The sequence below is a fragment of the Oreochromis niloticus genome, linkage group LG20, assembly GCF_001858045.2.
Source record: "Oreochromis niloticus isolate F11D_XX linkage group LG20, O_niloticus_UMD_NMBU, whole genome shotgun sequence".
Taxonomy (NCBI): Eukaryota; Metazoa; Chordata; class Actinopteri; order Cichliformes; family Cichlidae; genus Oreochromis; species Oreochromis niloticus.
In genome coordinates, this window is record NC_031984.2 from 26381180 (window position 1) to 26401376 (window position 20197).

General features: G+C 38.9%; 1 protein-coding gene across 1 annotated transcript in view; it reads left to right on the forward strand.

Annotated features, from left to right (window-relative positions):
• Positions 1-20197, forward strand: part of nphp4 (nephronophthisis 4) — a 162233-nt gene that overhangs the window by 13023 nt on the left and 129013 nt on the right. The window contains exons 3-4 of the mRNA XM_025901798.1: positions 10459-10628; positions 10993-11057. Of these exons, the coding sequence (XP_025757583.1) occupies positions 10459-10628; positions 10993-11057 (235 nt within the window). The remainder of the gene's footprint in view (positions 1-10458; positions 10629-10992; positions 11058-20197) is intronic.

A 20197-nucleotide genomic window follows, 5' to 3' on the forward strand; every position in this document is an offset into this window, starting at 1 on the left:
TTGACTACACATAGGTATTAAACTGAGAAGTTGGTTGCAAGACATTTATACATCCCCTTTTGATTGCACCATTAAAGGCACTCAATCAGTTTATATTATAAACAGCTTTATTACTGTGTTATTGTATTTTTCATACTCACTGAACTTCTTTAATAATTTCTTTAGGATAGATACTGCCATTTTTTAAAGACAAGAAGCTGGCTGTTCTAGGAGTTCAGTGTTTCTCATTTCTGTCTTTTTTTTTAATAATGAATATCAGCAGATGCTTACAATGGTTAACACGTTCACTTGGCAATTGAAAGGTTGCTGGTTCCATTCCAGCTGTAGACATGTATCCCATGTTGGTTTGCTTGAAGAAGGATATCCGGAGCTACCTGCTGTGGTGACTCCTTGTGGCAAGAGAGTAGCTGAAAATAGCTCTACTAAGCACTATCTACAGTGCACAGGAATGTTCAAAGTATCACTTTGAATTGATTTTTAAAGCCAATTCTGCTTTTTTAAAACATTTTAAAAATTTTTTTGTAATGCTGTGCTTGAGAGCGACTATATTAAGTCAAAGTGTTGATGAGTTGAGTTACATTCTTGGTTCTTTCTCTTTGTTGCTGGAAATACAACTACATCTGCTATATATTGAAATGCATTCCTTTTATGAGTGTTTGCTTCCCCGGAATGCCTCAAAAGAGAGCTCAGATAATGACTAGCTGTAAAACACATATGTGGGTCTTGCTGTGTCCTGTCTTCCCTTCTTTGTTTGCTTTTTAGAGGGTATGGCACCTTCTCAAGTCAAAGTAGAAGGCTAATGAAAACCCTCTGTCTGAAAAGCTATATGATTGATGGATAAAGGAGCTGCCATGGCAGCATAGACAGGCCTTCAGCTTACCTCTGTGCTTAATTCCTTCTCCCGACTGGCATTCCACACTAAAAGATATACACTTCAATTATACATGGGGACGGTGGGGGCACAGGCTGCTCTGCCTTGCCTGAGAACTGATCAATATTTCAGCTCCAAGGGGACCAAACATCTAGCGGAGCAGCTGCTGCTTAACAGCTTTACACAGTAGAGTGGCACACCCAGTAATATGCAGCTATATACTGTGGGTGTGTGTATGTGTGATCGTGGGATTTGAAGGGCCGCAAGAGCTACTGCCGAGGTGACAGTAGGGAGAGATGAGAGCCTTGAGGAGGTTTTAGGTGTGTGTGTGTGTGTGTGTGTGTGTGTGTGTGTGTGTGTGTGTGTGTGTGTGTGTGGCTGCTTTCTACTGTGTGTGGTGTGTATTGACTTGATTCTTACTTGACTGTTCTTTCTCCATCCCTATCTCATTTCTCTTTCTGTCACTCCCTCTTTTCCCTCCACAGACAAACACACATACACACAGAGCTCGTCCCTATAATTCGGCTATCAGCTCTCCCCGGGGTCTGCACTGCCTCTGTGTGTGTGTTCAGACAGAAGAAAAGAAAGAGAATCTGTCTGTCTCATACTTTGTTGTTTCAGGCTTTGACATGTCAATTCAATCTTTACCTATTTGTATCTGAAGTCTGGCAGACTTCCTCTATTTTCTTTCATTGTTTTATATTTCCTGCATTCCTTCCGTATTGTGATGCATCTCCAGGATTCAGACAGTGCCCACAGTTTGTTTGTGAGGCATTTCAGACAGGATTTACAAAATGTCAGGAGACCAAAACCTGGGTGACAAACTAAGACTTAGAGCGAGTGCTGAGATCTGTTGCTGGCAAAGCTGGGATGTTGTAGAATTTTGTCGGAGTCTGAGACAAAGCTGCAAACAGAGGCACACAAACCGAAATGGTGGAAGTCAGAAAATGATTGTGAATGTTGTGCTGATGATGAGGTTTTCGTTGTGTGCTTTTATATATTGTGGAACCTGAAGTCAGTGCGGATCCCAAACGTTGTTGTGAATGTCACGGCAGCAACCCGAGTAATGGCATTGTCCTTAAATCTTGTTCTTAAAGCCTGGAGAACTATTCCTGAAGACTACTTAAAGAAATGACAAGAAAGCTGGCCTAGGAGAGTTCAGGCTGTGTTCAAGAATAAAGGTGGTCATACCAAATATTGCCATTCAAGCTTCGCCATTTATGGTTGCACATTTCAGTGAATTGCTGCAACTATTTTCCTTTTTTAACAACAGAACTGAGGGGTGGTTTAAGACTTTTGCACAGTAGTGCAGGAAACATATCCAGAAAGGTTTTTGAAATTTGTTATTGATCAGGCCAAAACTTCAACATTTCTTGATAACTTAGCCCTTTCACCATTTGAGTTACAGTTATGTGTATGTGATTTAGTGCTGCAAGAGACAGGTAGACATGGACAACATAGCACAATAGACATCCTAGTACCAGAAGACTTCATGCACATACATTATATTTTACTTTCACATTTTGTTCCTGTTGGATGTCATTTTGAAAGGATTTCATCACTTTAAATTTTACTAAATAAAACTAAAAATAAGAAACCTATCACCAGACACTTTTCTCAAAAGTAAATGGTTTATTACTCTAGCATTCTTTATTGAAAATTCCTGATAGTGAATTTATAATCAGTATCTGTTTTTGATCATCCCCACACATTCATATCAACAAAAGTATTTACATTTACCTTCAGTGGACAGAAAGTAAATGTAGTTCTTATTTACGATAAAAATGTAAGTCTACTTATATTTTAAGTGATTTCACTAGCTGTTAAAGTTTTGTGTAGTAAAATAGCCTAAGATTGGGCTTTTTGAACACTGAGAATTACTGCCCTGTGAAAGTTCTTGCTGGATAGAAATCGCATCACTGTCACCTCATTCCTCAGAGGGATTCCACATAATTGGGCTATTTCTCCAGTAATTGCTGCAGTCCTCTTTGCCTGATAGCTCGGCTTTTGCCTGTCCTTCACTTGTTTTTTTCCCTCTCTTTTTTTGTCCTTATAACATATCAAACCTCTTTTTTTAAACAACTTTAGCCACATTACACATCTCCTGGGATGCAGCATTTATTACCACTGTGAATGCAATCCAAGCCCCCCCCTTCACTTAAACCCATCAGCGAAGTGATAGGAAAAAAACACATTTTCTCATCAGCTCCAATTTTTGTTCTTTTTTCCACCAGCTTTAGGCACTCACTTGCTGCATCCTTCTGTCTTCAGCCTCCCAAAAGAAGTTTTCTTTATAAAGTATAGAACATAACAAATTTATTAGGCCACCTGTCATGAAAACAGCAAGACACAAATATTTAACAAAATCTGTCAAAACCTTGTTTAAATCTAAAAATTCATGGATAAAAAATATCATTTTGATTAAAGAGCTCGCACCTACTGTTGGATTAAACATTACAGACATAACAGACTCCATCCATTCTCTTCCGCTTATCCTTTTCAGGGTTGTGGGGGCCTGGAGCCTATCCTAGTGTCTTAGGGCAAGAGGCAGGGTCCACCCTGGACAGGTCGCCAGTCTGTCGCAGGGCTAACACATAGAGAAAGCAACCATTGGCACTCACATTCACACCTATGGGCAATTTAGAGTTAGCAATTAACCTATCCCCACTAACTGCATGTCTTTGGAATGTGGGAGGAAGCTGGAGAAAACCCACACAAACACAGGGAGAACATGCAAACTCCACACATGATTTAGTTAATTACCAATATTGATATAAACCTTACATTGGGTGATGATTTAATAAACTTGTTAAGAACTATGTAAATTTTCAAAAGCTTATTTTAGCAAAGGTAAGAATATAAGTGCTAGTCACTTATGCAATTCCACATTTATCCAGGAACAAAAACCACTGCAGCTGGATTCGGTGATAATTTTTCATAACATGATTAAGATTAAGATTATTTCTGTGCTGGAGCCCAGTGTGCTTCACATAGATGATCGTTTCCTGAAGACGAAGAATGATGGCTGACATATCTGTCCTGTTGATATTCAACAGACTTTGGACCTGTGAGGACCTCTTGTTGAAAGTGTTTTTTGTCTGTCACACATATACATACCAGTCTTACCAGCCCAGAAACGATCAGTGACATTATTGGCCATAAGGAAGCCCAAAGCTTCTAACACTGTCATTTTCTCTGCCTCTCTATCATCCGCACCACCATCTCTCATCTCTCCTATGCTAGTGACAGTTATAGAATTTCACACCAAGAGGATTTGTGATGCTGATACCCGCTGGTTCTGTGCCTGCAAAATGATGTGCTGCGTTTCTCTTGCTTTTGCGCTCTCTTTCTCCCGCTCCCTCTCTTCCTTCTACCTCAAGGCGTTGGCTATGCTGCCAAAACTTGTATCAAAGCACTACAGCTAAGAATCTCCCTGAGCACATGTGCTTGCTTAACTTCATAAATCTTCATGAGCTGAGTTGTATGACTTTGAGTTCAACAGGGAAAGTCCAAGGGTAATAGCATATGGTATACAGCACATCTACTTGTACATGTAAAGTTTAGGGTTAAATGTATATGTGTGCTGGCTTACTGCATCGCCTAGTTGTGATTCATTGTACTTGTTTTTATTGTGTTTTAGCTATAACAATGACTTTTAGTCAGCTTAGCTACCTACAGGTACATGCATTACATGCGAATAACACAGGCATGCAGACATAGGGAACTGACTGGTTAGCTAAATCCCAGGTAGCTTACACTTTTGTTCCCAGGCTCCTAGCCAGTGTGTGGGCTAAATGGAAATGCCCTGTTTGCTTTTCTTTTGGGAAGCCTCCAATGGTTGAACAACAGGTCCATGTCAATTATACTCCAGTTGCTCTGGACCTCTGTTTGCAAAACCAATGCTCATTTGTAGCCTTTTTCTTTTGTGCATTGTCCATGAAACTCCTCTCAGTGCTTGCCTCAGTAGAACAGTTGAATGACCACCTCGAGGGGGCAAGAAGAATTAGCTTTAGCTTTTATACTCTGACAATGCAAAAACAGGGTCGTAAATGTGTCACTAGTGCGTATTCAGCTTCTTTAAATATAAACATATCCCATAATATAGCAATTCATCTTGCTTGTTCTGTGTTTTCTTCTATAGCTTTAAATCTCACATCATCAGTCTTTCATGGTTTCATTTGCCTCTTCTCTGTCACCCACAAAGAGGTCCCAGAAAACCTCCCCAGAAGCTGCAGACAAGCTTGTTGTTAGCAGTGACAGTGACTTCCAGCCACATGCCTCTGTGCTGATGATGTTTTAATGTCATCCCGTTTCTGTTCTTCCCTCTTTACTCAAGTTATGGGCATTGAATATTTACCCCTGTGAGAATCGATTACTGCTCTGTTGACGGTTGCCGCAGAGTATAACCTCTCATTAGAGCCGACATATGCTGCGCCTGGCTTTGCTGCCGATGCAAGCTGTTTTTTCAATGACATCTCCCAGTGTTCCCATGGCGTTGTGAGCAAGATCTTACAACACTGCCTTGAAGTGAAAGTTGTGGGGAAAGAACTGCTATTATGTTGGATGGCAGATAGTACAAACTTAGAGATGTGGCAGTGTAATTGCTGGTTGGAACATAATACACATATATATCCATATATGGGGCTGAACATACAGAGTTCAAATTTGTCCTTTTTAAGTTTTGATAAAGTGAAGGCTGTAGCCTCAAGTACAACTGGCCAATTGGTTGCTCGGTATACTTGTCCAAGTTCTATTGGTATCTGCCACTGCTACCTTTGTAAGGAGCAAAGGAGCAAGTGAGCTCCTGTGGAAAAACAAGTCACTATTTGGCCCACCCTGACAGAGATGGCTGTGTTTTTATTCAAAGTGATGGACAGAGGGTTGAGTGTAAACGCTTTGTCATATTTTTTGTTTCATATTGTGACACATTTTTTTCTGCTGGCAAAGTGTCAAGACTGCACGAAGACCGGTTCAACCCCCAGACTGCTACTATAACGGCGTGCTCATATAATAGATGCAGTGGTTATGTGGTTTAGCATTCTCTTGCTGAAATATGCAACACTTTACCTGAAAAATATTTTGTCTGGATGGGAGCACATGTTGTATAAATCTCTCAGCATTGATGATGCCTTTCCAGATATGCCCAGCTTGCCATTCAAAACAAGTTAATATTTTTCTTAAAATCATACATTTTCTAAGTTCAAACACTTGATATGTTTTCTATGTTCTACTGTAAATAAAATTTGGGTTTATAAGATTTTCAAGTCTTTGTCTTTTTTCTTATATACATTTTATACAGTGTTTGAACTTTGGTTCTGTTGCAGAAACAGTCCATCCAGCCATCACTATTATTATGCAATTCAGAGTTGCGGAGCTGTCTTGGGGCAGGAGGCAGGGTAAATTGTGGACAGTTTGCCAATCTGTTGCTCGGCTAATGCACAGAGACCGATAACCATACAGTCTCAGGGACCATTTAAAATTACCAGTTAACCTAACATGGATGTCTTTGGACTGTGGGAGGAAGGCGGAGTATCTGGGGAGAACTCATTCAGACACAGGGAGAACATGCAAACGCCACAGAGAAAGACCTTGGACCTTGATCCAAGGACTTTCTTTTTATTAGGAGACACTACTAACTATCACACCGTTATTGTATGAAGAGTAATTGTTTTATTATTGTTGATTATTGATGGTAAACGTATCTCCTGTAAGCAAGTGATAATAGAAGCAGGATCTTAACAACACCGACGAGCAAAGAACGCTCCACCTGTGAATTTGTACTAGAAAATGACCTAAATAAGACTCAGTATAGCTACAGCAGTATCAGTCAGAACACTTGTTACTATTTTATCTTTAGTTGAGCTTGTCTGTTTCAAAATGTTCAATCAGTCACGGCTGTTCTTTTTAGCTCTGACTACATTTCGTCTGTAAATCTGAATAATTGCAAATTGAATATGGGAGGTATTTGCTCTATGGGGACATGAAGTGGGATTTTTTTTGTTCCAGAGACTGGACTGAAATCAATTTGGAGTTGTATCAAAGCATTGGAGCGTATGAAAAAGGAATTCAAGCTTGAACTGGAAATTCATCATGAACAATGTCCATATTTGGATTGCTTTTAGACTGGGGACTGCGTCTTTAACCGCAATGCAGATTCTACAGTATCACGGTGGGAGGGAACTTGGGTGAACATGATAGAATATGCCACCCCCCCAAACCCAAAATGTCTTGTTATACAACTTGGGGATAGGTTCAAAAGAAGTTCATTCAAAAATGAGGCTTTGATTTGGGAGTTAAGGTTGGAAATAAATAAACTGAGTGAAAGTAAAGTTTTCAGTCCATGAATACTGAATGACATGCATCTTGGGATGTAGGATATTTTTACTTTCTCAGCTCAGCCAGTGTTTGTTGTTGCTAAAATATCTGTCTGAATTCCAGCTCAGCAAACAGAATAAATGCTCAGTGAGGAAATGTGCACCATCATTACTGAGAATAAGGGAGGATTTGGATTAAAACAGATTGATTCTTTTACAATTTCATACAAGTTTCTCTAAAATTCTTCATTGGAAGCTTGTTGATCAAAACGATTTCCTCAGCAGTTCTGAGCTTCTATGTTTAGGCTTTGAACAAAGGGAAATATGTCATTGTTGAATTTCTTCCAACAGGGAGTTTCTTTTTTAGCAGAGACACCAGTTTGTGAACCACACTATTCTGTAAGTGCCAGCTTCCTTGTTGATGAGGCAAAGACTAGTGGGTGTAGATACAAGCAGACAAATAACTAAACCAAACCACAGATAGACAAGTACCTTTACTTCCCATGTTTTACATTTGTATTCACCAGTGTTTGTATTTGGAAAAGAAGTCATTTAAACTCACCGTGCATAGAGATAAAAGCGATGTGGCCGAAATAGGAATGCCTCAGAGGCTTTGAATTTGAATAAATGGCTCTGTGGTGGCTGATAGCTGGGTCTAAAGATGAACAGGGTCTCCCTCAGTAGGCTGGGAGAAATTGGTTCTATATTTCAAGATAGCTCATGTCTACTTATACCATTTTTTTTTTCTTTTGATGCCATCATGTTCTTCTTTATGGTTTTGAAAAACAACAGGCTTTATTGTGCTCAGGGACGAATGGATCAGAGAGAATTTGTGGGCCTCTTTATCTTATTCAGGCCTTTGTGCATGTAAATTAGTGTGCTGTAGGTAGGCTGTTATTTCGAATTTGAATGGCACCTCAGAGTCCATAAACAATTGCACCTACCTGGAATAGACTACAAATAGAATCCCAGAAGGTTTGACTGTCCCTTCTGAACTAGTTAAAGAAAAAAACCAAGGTCATCCTCACCTCCATAATCCTATAGAGTTTCTTTATCAGGGGACATTCCCTCCTCTTGAATGTGAGATTTGCCAATCAGGTATTCTGGTCAGGATGTTTGGCTCATTCTTTTTAGAGACCTGCAATATGGAGACTGACACAGATGTGCTTGGAGTGACCACAGAGAATCCAGAGATGGTAAATGGTAGAAATTTTGAAGTCTTTTTAAAATAAAGAAAAACATCTAACAAGATGTATGCTATCGTGATTGGAACGAAGGCAAGCAATCTGTTACAATTACAAAGCAATTAAATAAATCAAAGAAATATGCTTGTGAGCAACCTGTACAGCTGTTACTGTTTTCCTGTCAATATTATTCAAGGATGAAGCTTGATTGCATGTTGATGTATTTATCCTGTGTACCATGTGTAGGGCTTGCTGGCTTGTTTGTTTGTTTCTTTCTCTTTGTACTTATGTACCCTTTATTTCTTGCCATATGAAGTGGCTATTAATAGCCACATTGATTTCATTCACAGTGATCTGAAGTGAATGCATACCGGGTGCACACTAAATAGCTCTGTACTGTGTGTTTTATGTGGTATGGTATTTTTTCACTGTTTTTTAAATGAGTTAATGACCTGGGGAGAGGGAAGCCATGTGCCTTAAAAAAAATCTTAGTCAGAACAACTATGTGTAGAATTGCTGTGTAGTCATGGCAACTTTCAATTTCTTTTAATGATGTACTTTTGTAAGGAAATCATACCAACCTGGTGGTAAATCAGTTTCATGTTTCTAGCTGTTTACTCTCAGTGTCCTCGGGATCCCGGTTTCATAGTCCAAATAGTAAATATGTATTTTGTTCCTAGTTTGATTATCCTTGTACTGCAGTAACTGAAATGACTGCAACATTTGATGCTTCAAGCTGAAGTAGGTACCAGGGGATTGTACACCATCTGTACTTGTTTATAGGTCATTTCCCTGAAGTGATTTTCAACATACGCACACAGTTTAATGGCTATTATAACTATATATGTCATACAAACCATCTTGAGCTTAGTACTTTCTGCATTTTTAAAGCAAATGTTTATTAATATAGTATTAATGTAAGCATTAATTTGCATACAGTGTTTACTGTAATTTACTTTAAAACCGTGTCTTGAGCCATGAAGTATAAGGAGGACAAAAAATGTTGGGGTACCTTTCACCTGCAGATGCCACTGTTCATCAGCTAAGGCTACGTTCACACTGCAGGTCTTAATGCTCAATTCCGATTTTTTGATCAAATCCGATTTTTTTGTCTGCTTGTTCACACTAAAAATAAAATGCGACAGCAAACGCGCTCTAGTGTGAACGCTCAAAGCGGCCCGCATGCGCAAAAGAAGACGTCACGTTAGGTCTGGGTCTAAACGCTCGGTTTAGATCCAGACCTAACAGTATTGTATGACTGATGGCCCTTAATATAAAGACTTCGGACATTACGTTTCCCAATTTTGCTTTAAGTTATAAAGTTATTTTGTTATTTACATATGGCCTAATAATGATCCTTATTGCTCTTTTAGAGGAGCGGTGCTCCAAAGGATAGTTGCAGATTTCTGTCAGAATCTGCAGATTATACAGTACAAATAAAATGTTCACGTTTCTCCAACGTTGTCTTCCCAACAGTTTCACTGACATCTACACTGGATGGCCAGGAAGCGTTCACGATGTCTTCTCCGGCGCTGATAATTGGCGTCTGTCTTGTGTCAGTGACGTAAAAGACGGATTTAATGCAACATGACCGTTCAAACAACAGTCGCTTTCTAAAACATCAGATATGTATTGCATTCAGTACCACATACGAAAGTGACCCAGATCGGATTTGAAAATATCGGATTTGTGCTGTTCAAACTGTCATACCATGATTGGATATGGGTTGCATGGGGTCAGAAAAGTCGGATTTGATGCGCTTTCACCTGCAGTGTGAATGTAGCCTAAGTGATCTGAAAGTTTTGTTGTCTTCTTTAAGTAGTACAGTTTAGATCCCAGATGTCTGTGATTGACAAGTTGCTGCCATTGTACCATGTTATATAGAAATTTACACCTTGGATGCCACACATAGGTTAAAAAAACTATTAAACAAAACAAGATGATGATGGCAAAACATAAGCAGAGGCAAAACCAGGTTTACACAAATCATTGGCCATGTTATTTTTACATACAATCTATTAATACAATCCCACCTTCATTTTGGCTTAATTTTGGAACCTGTTTTTACTCCGTGTGTTTGTTTTTCTAGGTACTGTATGTCCATACGTCTTTGACTTTACCCAGCACACTGTTGGTTCTGGAGTTGGTGTCATTGTCAACCAGACCAGACTGCTCTCATCAGGCTCTGGGACGAGGCTTCACTGTCCTGGAGCTTTTCACCATCAGGCCAGACACCCCAGCTGCTGATGGGGAGAGAAGGTGATTAGTCCATTCTTAATTCCTCTGCCAGAGGATTAATGAACTTTCTCATGAAGAGATTATTAAAGAGCAGGTGTATTTAGAGTGAAAGAGTTTCTGCCAGAATATTATCCAGGGACTTAGAGTTCACCTAGTTTGCTTGGTCTTTCAAATTTTTAGATCAGTATTCATGTGTAACATATAGATATGGCTTTTTATTCCATGTAGACCTACTATTGTGTGGAAGGTGTTTAAATCAACTAGGGTTTGCTATGTTGGTAAGTAGTAGAATTCTATGCAGCCTGTGTGTTTTTGTTATGTGGGGATCTATAGGAGTTTTCTTTACGTGTGAAGTCATGGGTGTTGGTGTTATTTTATGTCCTAGGCTGAATCTACATCACGGATCACCAAGAGCCTTGCTTCACCCCCTGATAATGGACACTGTTGACTGTAAGAATACTTTATTCATACTATCTATTTATCAGGTGTATTCACTTTAGGTATTTTTTGCTAGAATACTCTGGCCTGAAAGCTGCTAAGACCACCGTGCATGTCGTCTTTCGCAGTATTTACTTCCAGGCCAGCGAATCTACCTGTTTTTTGACGTAAAACTTTGACACCCACTTATTTTTTAGCTGGGGTTAGGGTTAGAGAAACAGCTGTCAACCAAATGTTTTGAGCTGAACAGTTTTGAACTTGGCTACATTACAAAAATTTGAGCTGTTCAAAAAGTGCATTCTGCCAGTGATTCATTTGCTGCTCATACTATCTGAAGGGATTATGTCATCAGGTGTAACCTTTGGAAAGTTGAATCCATTATGGTAGTGGTGACCTGTTCTGTCAGTTTTTTCTTTGTACAGAGTCAATCTGCATACATCTAACTCACAAAACTAAATGCTCTGTACTATGAGCTACAAAATTCAGGGAAGCAAAATAAAATAGTTGCAGTAGTTATTTTAGGTCAGCTAAAGTGACACTGTGATACTAAAACTTGACTGATGACTAAAGAAGTCTTTGGTGGGGAAAATCAAACAGTTGTTTGCAGTTGGTGCTAGAATAAAAAGTTACAGCTGATAAACAGTATAATAGAGAATGACAACCAAATGTGAAATAGAGATCAGAGATATAGTAATTATAGTGAGATGATGGGACATCAGGAGGCATTGTGTGGGCCCTCTGCCATGTAAAGTGACGCAAAGATGTGTCATTTGTCAACTAGTATTTGAACTTTTTTTTTTTTTTAACCAGGTACCATCGCATAAAGATAGCACTTTGGTCAGCTTACATGAAAGAGGGTGTTCAAGAGAGAAAAGGCAGTGACAGATAGCCACACGTCATACTGTAATGATGATAAAGATTTTTTATGGTCTCTCAGAGCTTGAATCTTGTTTAAAAATAGTGATCATGACGCAAACTTTCAGAAATATTTTCCATTTGGTCGATCACATCAAAGTGCCACAAAGGTGTGTGTGTAACAAACTGAGAACAAGGACTAGAAAGAGAGGAACACTTTACAGCAGAGGCAGTAGAGGTATAATAATGAAAAAAATATATACAGTTTTTTTAAGCATGTCATTCTTGACAGATTACAACTCCGAGGTCCATCTACAGTAATATCGAGTAATTGACATGAATCGTTTTCAAGGACAGTGCTCAAGCTGACAGTTGTTTTATTAACATAACATCAAGCATTACATGGTAGAATCCTCACTCAAAGACTTTAAGTGACTCTGGGACCATGGGTCACAGAAGGGTGCAGCTGCACCTTTGTGCAAAAGAAGGGCAAGCTCCAGGATTTCCTTCTGGTGAAGCCACTCCTGGCAGGCTTGGAAAGTCCTGTTTTAAGATGCTTTTGCCAACTTTTGATCCTTTCCCCTGGGAGAAATGTTTCCACTTCAAAACTGTTTTAGTGCTAATGGAAAAAGAGACAGATTAAATAAATTCTAGGTACATTATGACATAATTTTTTATAACCCTATCCTTTTTTAAATTGACAAAGAGAAGGTCTAACACAACCTGATTCTCAGAGTGGGCATTTCTTAGTGTAGATGATCTAGTCATCAATTTTGCAAACTTATATAGGCTGACAGAGGCATCCCCTACCTGATGTTAGAGAGGTGTGATGTAAGGGGGTGTCTGACACCAGCAGTTGTACCGACCCTAAAGCCTGCTTAAGCCACACATTTGAAGCAGACAAGACCTTCATCACCTTGAAAATATTTTCCCAGGTAGCACTTGGTCAGTGGGTTATTGACTATATGACCTCGATGTTTTCTTTTAAGGCCATTTTTTCCCCTTTGAGACAAAGTGCAGGTTTTCGCTCCCTGGTAAAAGCTGACAGTTTTGGTTATCCGGTTTACCTTAGATTTAGAGTTGTTTTGGATAATTCTTGCGTTTTCTGCTAAAGCACTGGGTTGATCTAGAATTGTCTTTGATTGACTTAAAGCCAAGGCTATGAATTACAAAACAGACGTGCCTCACAGTATGAATAACACGGTGCCCAGTGAGAGCCAGAGTTCCTGTCTTGGCTATCATGTCACATGAATATTAGAAAACCTCCTCTCAAACGGACTGTTATGCTCTCTGAATTATTAAACATAAGCCTGTTGTTTAGTGGAAAGTTGCTTCTTTCTTTTAAGAGCCATGTTGCTGCTGCTGTAGCTCTTTTGTGTCCAAAGCCTTTTTTCTTAACTTTTAATAACTTTTAGTTTCATCCACTCTGACAGAGACCCACAGTCCCTATCTGCTGGGTGACATGGAATACTTAGGAGTGGTTTTATTATTTTATTTTATTTTATTTTTTAAATAAGTGTCTAAAAATATTTTGTGCAGAAGTGAATTAAACACGTTCTTATAGTGGCCATTCATGTCTTATGGTGTGGAAGAATTATAATGAGAAATCATTCCCTAGAGGATGTTTCTTTTTACCCTTCATTCATTAGCAATTCCACATTATGTAATTTCCCTGACTTTGTTTTTGAAAGTACTGTGGCTCTGGAGAAGGATAATATCTTTTTTTATGTCTTGATGTGTTGCAAATGAGTCTGGGGTTAAAAGTTGAATTGAATAAAAGTGAATGAATTTAAATAAAAAATGGCTGGATTTCCACACGTCTGCTATATTAAAGAGATAGCAAACATTATAAACCCTCTAATGCTTGCTTGATAGCAACCATTAGAGGGTGTTTCCTTACAGTAATTATAAAAGCTGCTAGCTTAAGGGCTCACACATTTTAGTCCAGAAATGACCACACACAGCAAACGTATCACTTTTCCATCTCTATGCACTCTATGCAGTCTTGTGAAAAAATAATAGCACACTTACTGGTTCCATTAGGAATAAAAGGGTAAGTAGCAGGCAGGTGTTGCTATATAGATACACTTGATTAACTGATCTTCAGTAAGTGTGACCATCTGAATAAAATAACAAGTTTTGACAGCCTGCTGGTCTGGAGCGCAATGCTACAGTTTTCTCAGAAGTGGACATCCAAGCAAATTCACCCCAAGGTCAGTTTGTGCAAAGCTCAGAAATTGCAAGAAAACCCAAGAGCTACCCCAGTTAGGATGTTAAATGTTAAAATTCATGACAGTGCAATTAGGAAAAGAATGAACTGTAATAGCGTGTTTGGAAGGGTTGCCAGGAGAAATCCTGTTCTTTCTAAAAAAGAATCTGGCAGCAAAGTTGTATCTCAACAAAAGACTTTTGCAACAATGCCACTTGGACAGATGAGACCAAAGTGGAGATGTTTGGCCATAATACACAGTACCATGTTTGGTGAAAGTGAAACACAGCATATCAGCACAAACACCTCATACCAGCTCTCAAGCATGGTGCTGAAGTGGTGATGGTTTTAGGCAGTGTGTGATTTTTGGGAAACTTTATCAAATACTTTTATCAGAATAGCAAGTGTGTCATACAGCTCTCGCCATGGCCTTTCATCTATATCTTATAGTTAATTTGGTGTCTTTAATTTTTTTCAAGGTCAACTTTGACCTTGGGAGCTAATGATCAAGGTCAAGGTCAAACACTTAAGCCAACCGAGGTACTCATGCCCCCCAAGGCCTGGTATATTGTTGTGAAGTTTGAAGATGATCCATGAAAAAATGTGGATAATATAAAGCTCTTCACATTTGGTGTGTGACCCTGACCCGATTTTCACCAAAATCAAATCACCTTTAGCTGTTATGGGTATAAACCATCACACAAAATTTGAGCATCATGTCAGACAGATAGACGGAAAGACAAATGAACAAATGGAAAGCTTAAAAAGGGCTAAAAGCTTAAAAAAATCACGATAAACAAAAAAATCTGTAGTATTTTTTTCTCTTGTCTATTGATGTATTAAACCTTGTACTGCTTCCATTTATGTCTTTGTGATTATGTGTACTGTGTAAATACTGTGTGAAGCTGCCTTATTCAAAAACATCAAGAAAACTTTGAGCCATCTATACACAATAGTGCTAATTTTCTTTTTGAGGCCACCACTTGTACTTTATCTGTAGGCACACTCAGCCGGACAAGCATTCTTTCCAACGTTTGCGGGGAAAAATGCAGCCTTTGTCAAAACAATCTACTGAGAATTGTTTGCTAAATCACAATATAAAGCCTTAAAATGAATCAGTAGCAACATTTGTTTCCTTTTTGCAATTTCTCATGGGAAAATGCATTCATGGGATTCTTCTCTAAGTAAAAATAAAGATAAATCAACGGAAAGAGTGAATGAAGCGTACGTTTGAAAATGGACCCAATCAATCCCAAATGTCAGCAAATTCAAGTTCATGTGCTTTTGGACAGGAGAAAAAGAAATGGGATTTAAGGTTGTGACAGATTTCTACAGCCACATTCAAATGACATTATGGTCATGCTACGCTTTTACTTGACCAACACACTATTACTTTGAGTTAATTAAAGAGGATTCATTTCTTTAATATAACTTATTACGAGATTAGGCATACCAAGCAAGGGGGAAATGCATTTAAAACTGACAGTCCTCACTGACTGACGCTCTGAAAGTTTATAAGCCCATTCAACATGCAATTTTTTGATGCTAGAAAACTTTAAGTTGGCATTTTTACAGAGCTACCCATCCACTGATGTGAAGAATATCAGTTATTTGCAAACTGTCACCTAAAACCACTGAAACATAAATCTGAGCTTTTAAAGCCCCACACATGCAGTACATTGTGTTCTGTGTATGTTTATATGGAAAGTAAAGGTTAATGGATGTATTTAGGCGTTTCACAGTCTGTTATAACAACATAATTTTATAAAGATAATGAATGCCTAGTATGGCAGGTCCTAGTGCCAATATAACCAGTGGCTGTCTGCCTCTGGTTGAGTAAAATGGATGGCAAGACAGGCAGCTGTAGCAATAGTGCTCTGCTGGGCTTCAGCTGAGCTAATTCTGGTCAGTGAACTTGTGCTCTCAACTATGTCTGCTGTGTCGGTCTTTTTATTATAACTGTCAAATAATGTAAATTGGTGTGTGGTTACTTTTGTAGTCCGTATAAAAAGTGAAATTCTTGTTTTTTAACTATATGTCTATTAACAATTACCAGATAGGTCTGGCGATGCACTTATACAGTCTATAGATGCATCTTACTAACCAGGATTTCTAGCAAAACCTTAACTAAGTGCTCTACCATATGATCTAAGTATTGTGACAGTGATGAGCTAAAATTCAGGCTTCAAAACGGATATCACAAACCAATATGAGATGCCACACTGGGCTTCTGTATACAATCTATGGGGATTGCAAAACTGGGTTATTTAAATGTGAAGCACCTGCAGTGTTCAGTGATAAAATGAGGGGAGAAATATTATTCTGAAATGCTGAAAGACACTTTAGACTCATTTGAAACTCGTGATACTGTGTAAGCAAGCATCTTTTTTTTCTTTAAGTGTATGTGAATTGTCTTGACATTTAGATTTTTTTTTTACTAGACCACATACGCTTAAATTGTTACTAATTTTAGGCATAGGCTTGGTGACCTTTATATCAGAAAACCAGTGGAGCAAAGATGCAGACAAAGCAAAAGATTAATACGACAAAAGTATTTTCACACCAGCCCAAGCTACTTTGGCTTTAACTTCAACTTCACTCTTCCAGCGCCACCTGTGGGTGAAGTACCTCAGTCATAATGTGATGAAATGTAATTCTTTTTTAAGAATGGTTTTATTCATGTTCTTGTGTTTTTTGCTGAACAAACACTGGCAAAGTAAATAAAAGACACCTACCTAATTCTTGTCATATAATTGAAATGAACATCAGGGTAAATTATCTGATAAATAAGGTCAGATGTTGGGAAAAAAAAGACTAGTGCAGCCTGGCCTTATTAAGAGAAGACAAACAAAAGTGTCACCTTAGATAAACACACATTTCATCTTCCAGCTGAAGATAAAGTTTGCTTCAATGGTTAAACACTGCTCTAGTCTATAAAACACAGTTCATATGAAAGGCGTACAATTGTCCTTCCGTATTGAGTTTCATTATACAGTTTGAATTGGAGAGAGCTTAAGACAGGAGAAAATGGTGGCAGCGAAGAAGTCAACCCCCCCCCCATTTTCCTGTGCTGGAGTCGGGGTCAAGAGGCAGGAAATGGGAAAAGGAGGAAAAATGAAAGGAAGGAAGTTGCCGTGGGGCTTTTGAAAGTCTTAAAGGATAAAAGCACGAAGGGAGGCAGTATGCTCATTGGCCTGATCTAAGCTTCTCCTCTCAACCAACTGGGAGAAAAGGGGAAGACGCAGAGAGAAGAAAAACTGAAATGAGGATCGAGAGCTGCTCTGGGGACCTGTTAATGTGATGAGAGGACACACAGATGGTACATTGTGTTCACATTAGCATAGCCTTATTTGAAGCCATGATGCATTAATTTATTGTGTATGTCTGAGCATAAGGGGATAGAAAGGTTGTGTCATGAAAGATTTTGTCAATTACACACTTAAAAATCCTATCTGTGGCCAAAAAGGAGATCTTTCAGTGCTTTCAGCAGAGTTATTGCTGTAAATGCTACACAAGTGTTTGCTTTCGTCACTGCTATGTTTAGTTTGAAATTAAACAGTGCTTTTTATCGGATGCAACTCCTTGAGGCTCAAATTGAGCTAGGTTGAAGTCATCATCATGTTGAGGTTTTTCTTGCTGTTATATCTCTTGTTAACCGATTAAACACAGCAGTGGTCGCAGCTACATCAACTTCTTCTAGTAGCCAGGATAGGCTGGTGCCTATTTGCATCAACATTGGCTGGAGCCTATCCAGGCTACTATAGGGCGAGAGGCAGGGTACACCCTGGACAGGTCGCCAGTCTGTCGCAGGGCCAACACAGAGAGAGAGAGAGAGAGAGAGAGACAACCATTCACACTCACGTTCACACCTAATGGCAGTTTAGAATCATCAATAAACTAAACCCCTTTGGACTGTGGGAGGAAGCTGGAGTACCCAGACACAGACACGGGGAGAGCATGCAAGCTCCACACAGAAACGCCCCGGGCAGATGTGGAGTCGCTACGAGGCAACAGTGCTAACCACAGCGCCACCATGCTGCCACCTGACAGTAAAAAAATATGTTATTATTGTGACGTCTTTTTAAAATAAAACGACAGTGCACATAATACAGTAAACGCAATACAGACATTTTTCTCTCATGCGTAGAACCAACTGGGTTTCTGGTGGGATCGGGTGGTGACAGTGACCAGTGTTGTGTGGCTTTAAATGAAGCAGCAAAGCAAAGAATTTGCATCAACAGTTTTGTGTAATCTGACTTACTTGATGAATCACTACAGGCCTATTAGAATTCATTTTAAGATAAAATAAATGTTTTAAATTTTTAAGTGTAATGTGAGTGGACATGTACTGGCAGCTAATAGAACCTTTGATGTGAGGCTTGAGAGAGAAATTTGGACTTGTCAGATGACTTGGATTTGAATCTACTTACTTAGTTAATAGTCTGGGAGCTCAAATTACCCCCCAAAATACTCAAAAATTCCCTGCTGAATAGCTCTGCCAAATAGTCCTGAGTAATTAGCTATATCACCAATGTCATTATGATTTAATGCACACACATTAGGAAACTGTTAGATCTTGATTTAGAGTATACTCTAAATTCTGATTAAAGAAAACAAATTAAAAAAGTCAAAATAAAAGGAATTGGTTTCGACAGATAAACCAGTAGCTCTGTAGATTTTTATCCAGTGTATCGCCTCCCTGCAGCAGTCCAGATGATTCAGATGTGCTAATTATTTATATATGTGCTAGTTTCTGCTCTTAGTTGTTGAATATTTAAGATTACAGCGTTTATGATTTATGCGTCTTCACTTGTCTGTTGTATTAAGTATTAAATGCAGATTATTTTTATGCCACTCATCTGTTTTAAAGACATCCTAGTAATCCTAATAGTAAATCCTAATAATCATATTGGTAATGATTTAGTACCTTGTCTTGTAAATACAGCCAGAACATTGCACTTATTAAAGAGAATTAACAAGGTCCCAAAAGCGATTGATCCTCTTCTCACTGATCCCTTTGTATCTGACAGGTGGTCTCTACACCCTTGTATACAATGTTTCCCTCTTCATGTCTCAGACGACAGTATCTTTCCTTCCCGCTGGTAGTTACCTTAATAGCTCACCTCACAGTTGAGTGATGTCATTCATTACGCGCCTACTTCACAATGCTGAGTATTATATCGCTGTCGCTGTCACACCGTGATCTCTGATTCACCCTGAACCTGAATGCAGTACAGTTAAGCCTGATTTGTAGACACAAGCTGTGGTACCTATTTATCATTCAGTTTAAGCAAATGAGCATCTTAAAAAACAAAACGACTAAAGTTGATCTGATGTTTCTTACACTCTTCCAATCAAAATGACATAGCTCAACTTGTACTGAAAAACTCTGTAACCTAACATAATGAATTATGTATTTAATGTAGTAAGTTTGATTCACTGCAAAAAATGAATATAAAATCGAGTTTAGCCAGCAAATGTTAAACTAACACGTGCCCCTGTATGTGCTTGACTTTCAGTAATGCCTAAGCTCTCATCTTTATTACTTCTTCTACACAACCTTCTCCCAAAACCACTACCTCTGTTTGATGCCGAGCCATTTTTTTGTTATTTTTTCCCCCCCGCTCTCCAGTTTCTCGGTTTCACATCTCTTGCCAAGTTGCTGCTCAACTGACTCTGCGGTACCACACTCTGCTGTAAGGAAATTTTGGGGTAGTTTTCTAATCTATGCACAGCATCTGACTGAAACCCAAGCTTGATGCATAATGAATAACAAGAAATAAAAGATGAAAAAGTTGCAGACACCTGGGCACCATCTGTGTCAAGAAAGTTCTGTGTTTCATTTCCCTCTTCCTTTCTCTGCCCATCCTACTTTTTTTCCCCCCTCCTGTGTGTTCATGGTAAGAAACACCCTTTCAGTGAGAGCTGCTGTTGCCACTAAAAACGTCTGTAGAACAGTTGACACAGTGCGACAATCTTAGAATTTTCCCCAAACCCCTTTTCTTCTTCTTCTACTTCATCTTTTTTGTTGGCTTTTGACATAAGCACTTTTTTTGTACTGGTAGAGAGAGTTAAAGGGTTTGTGTGG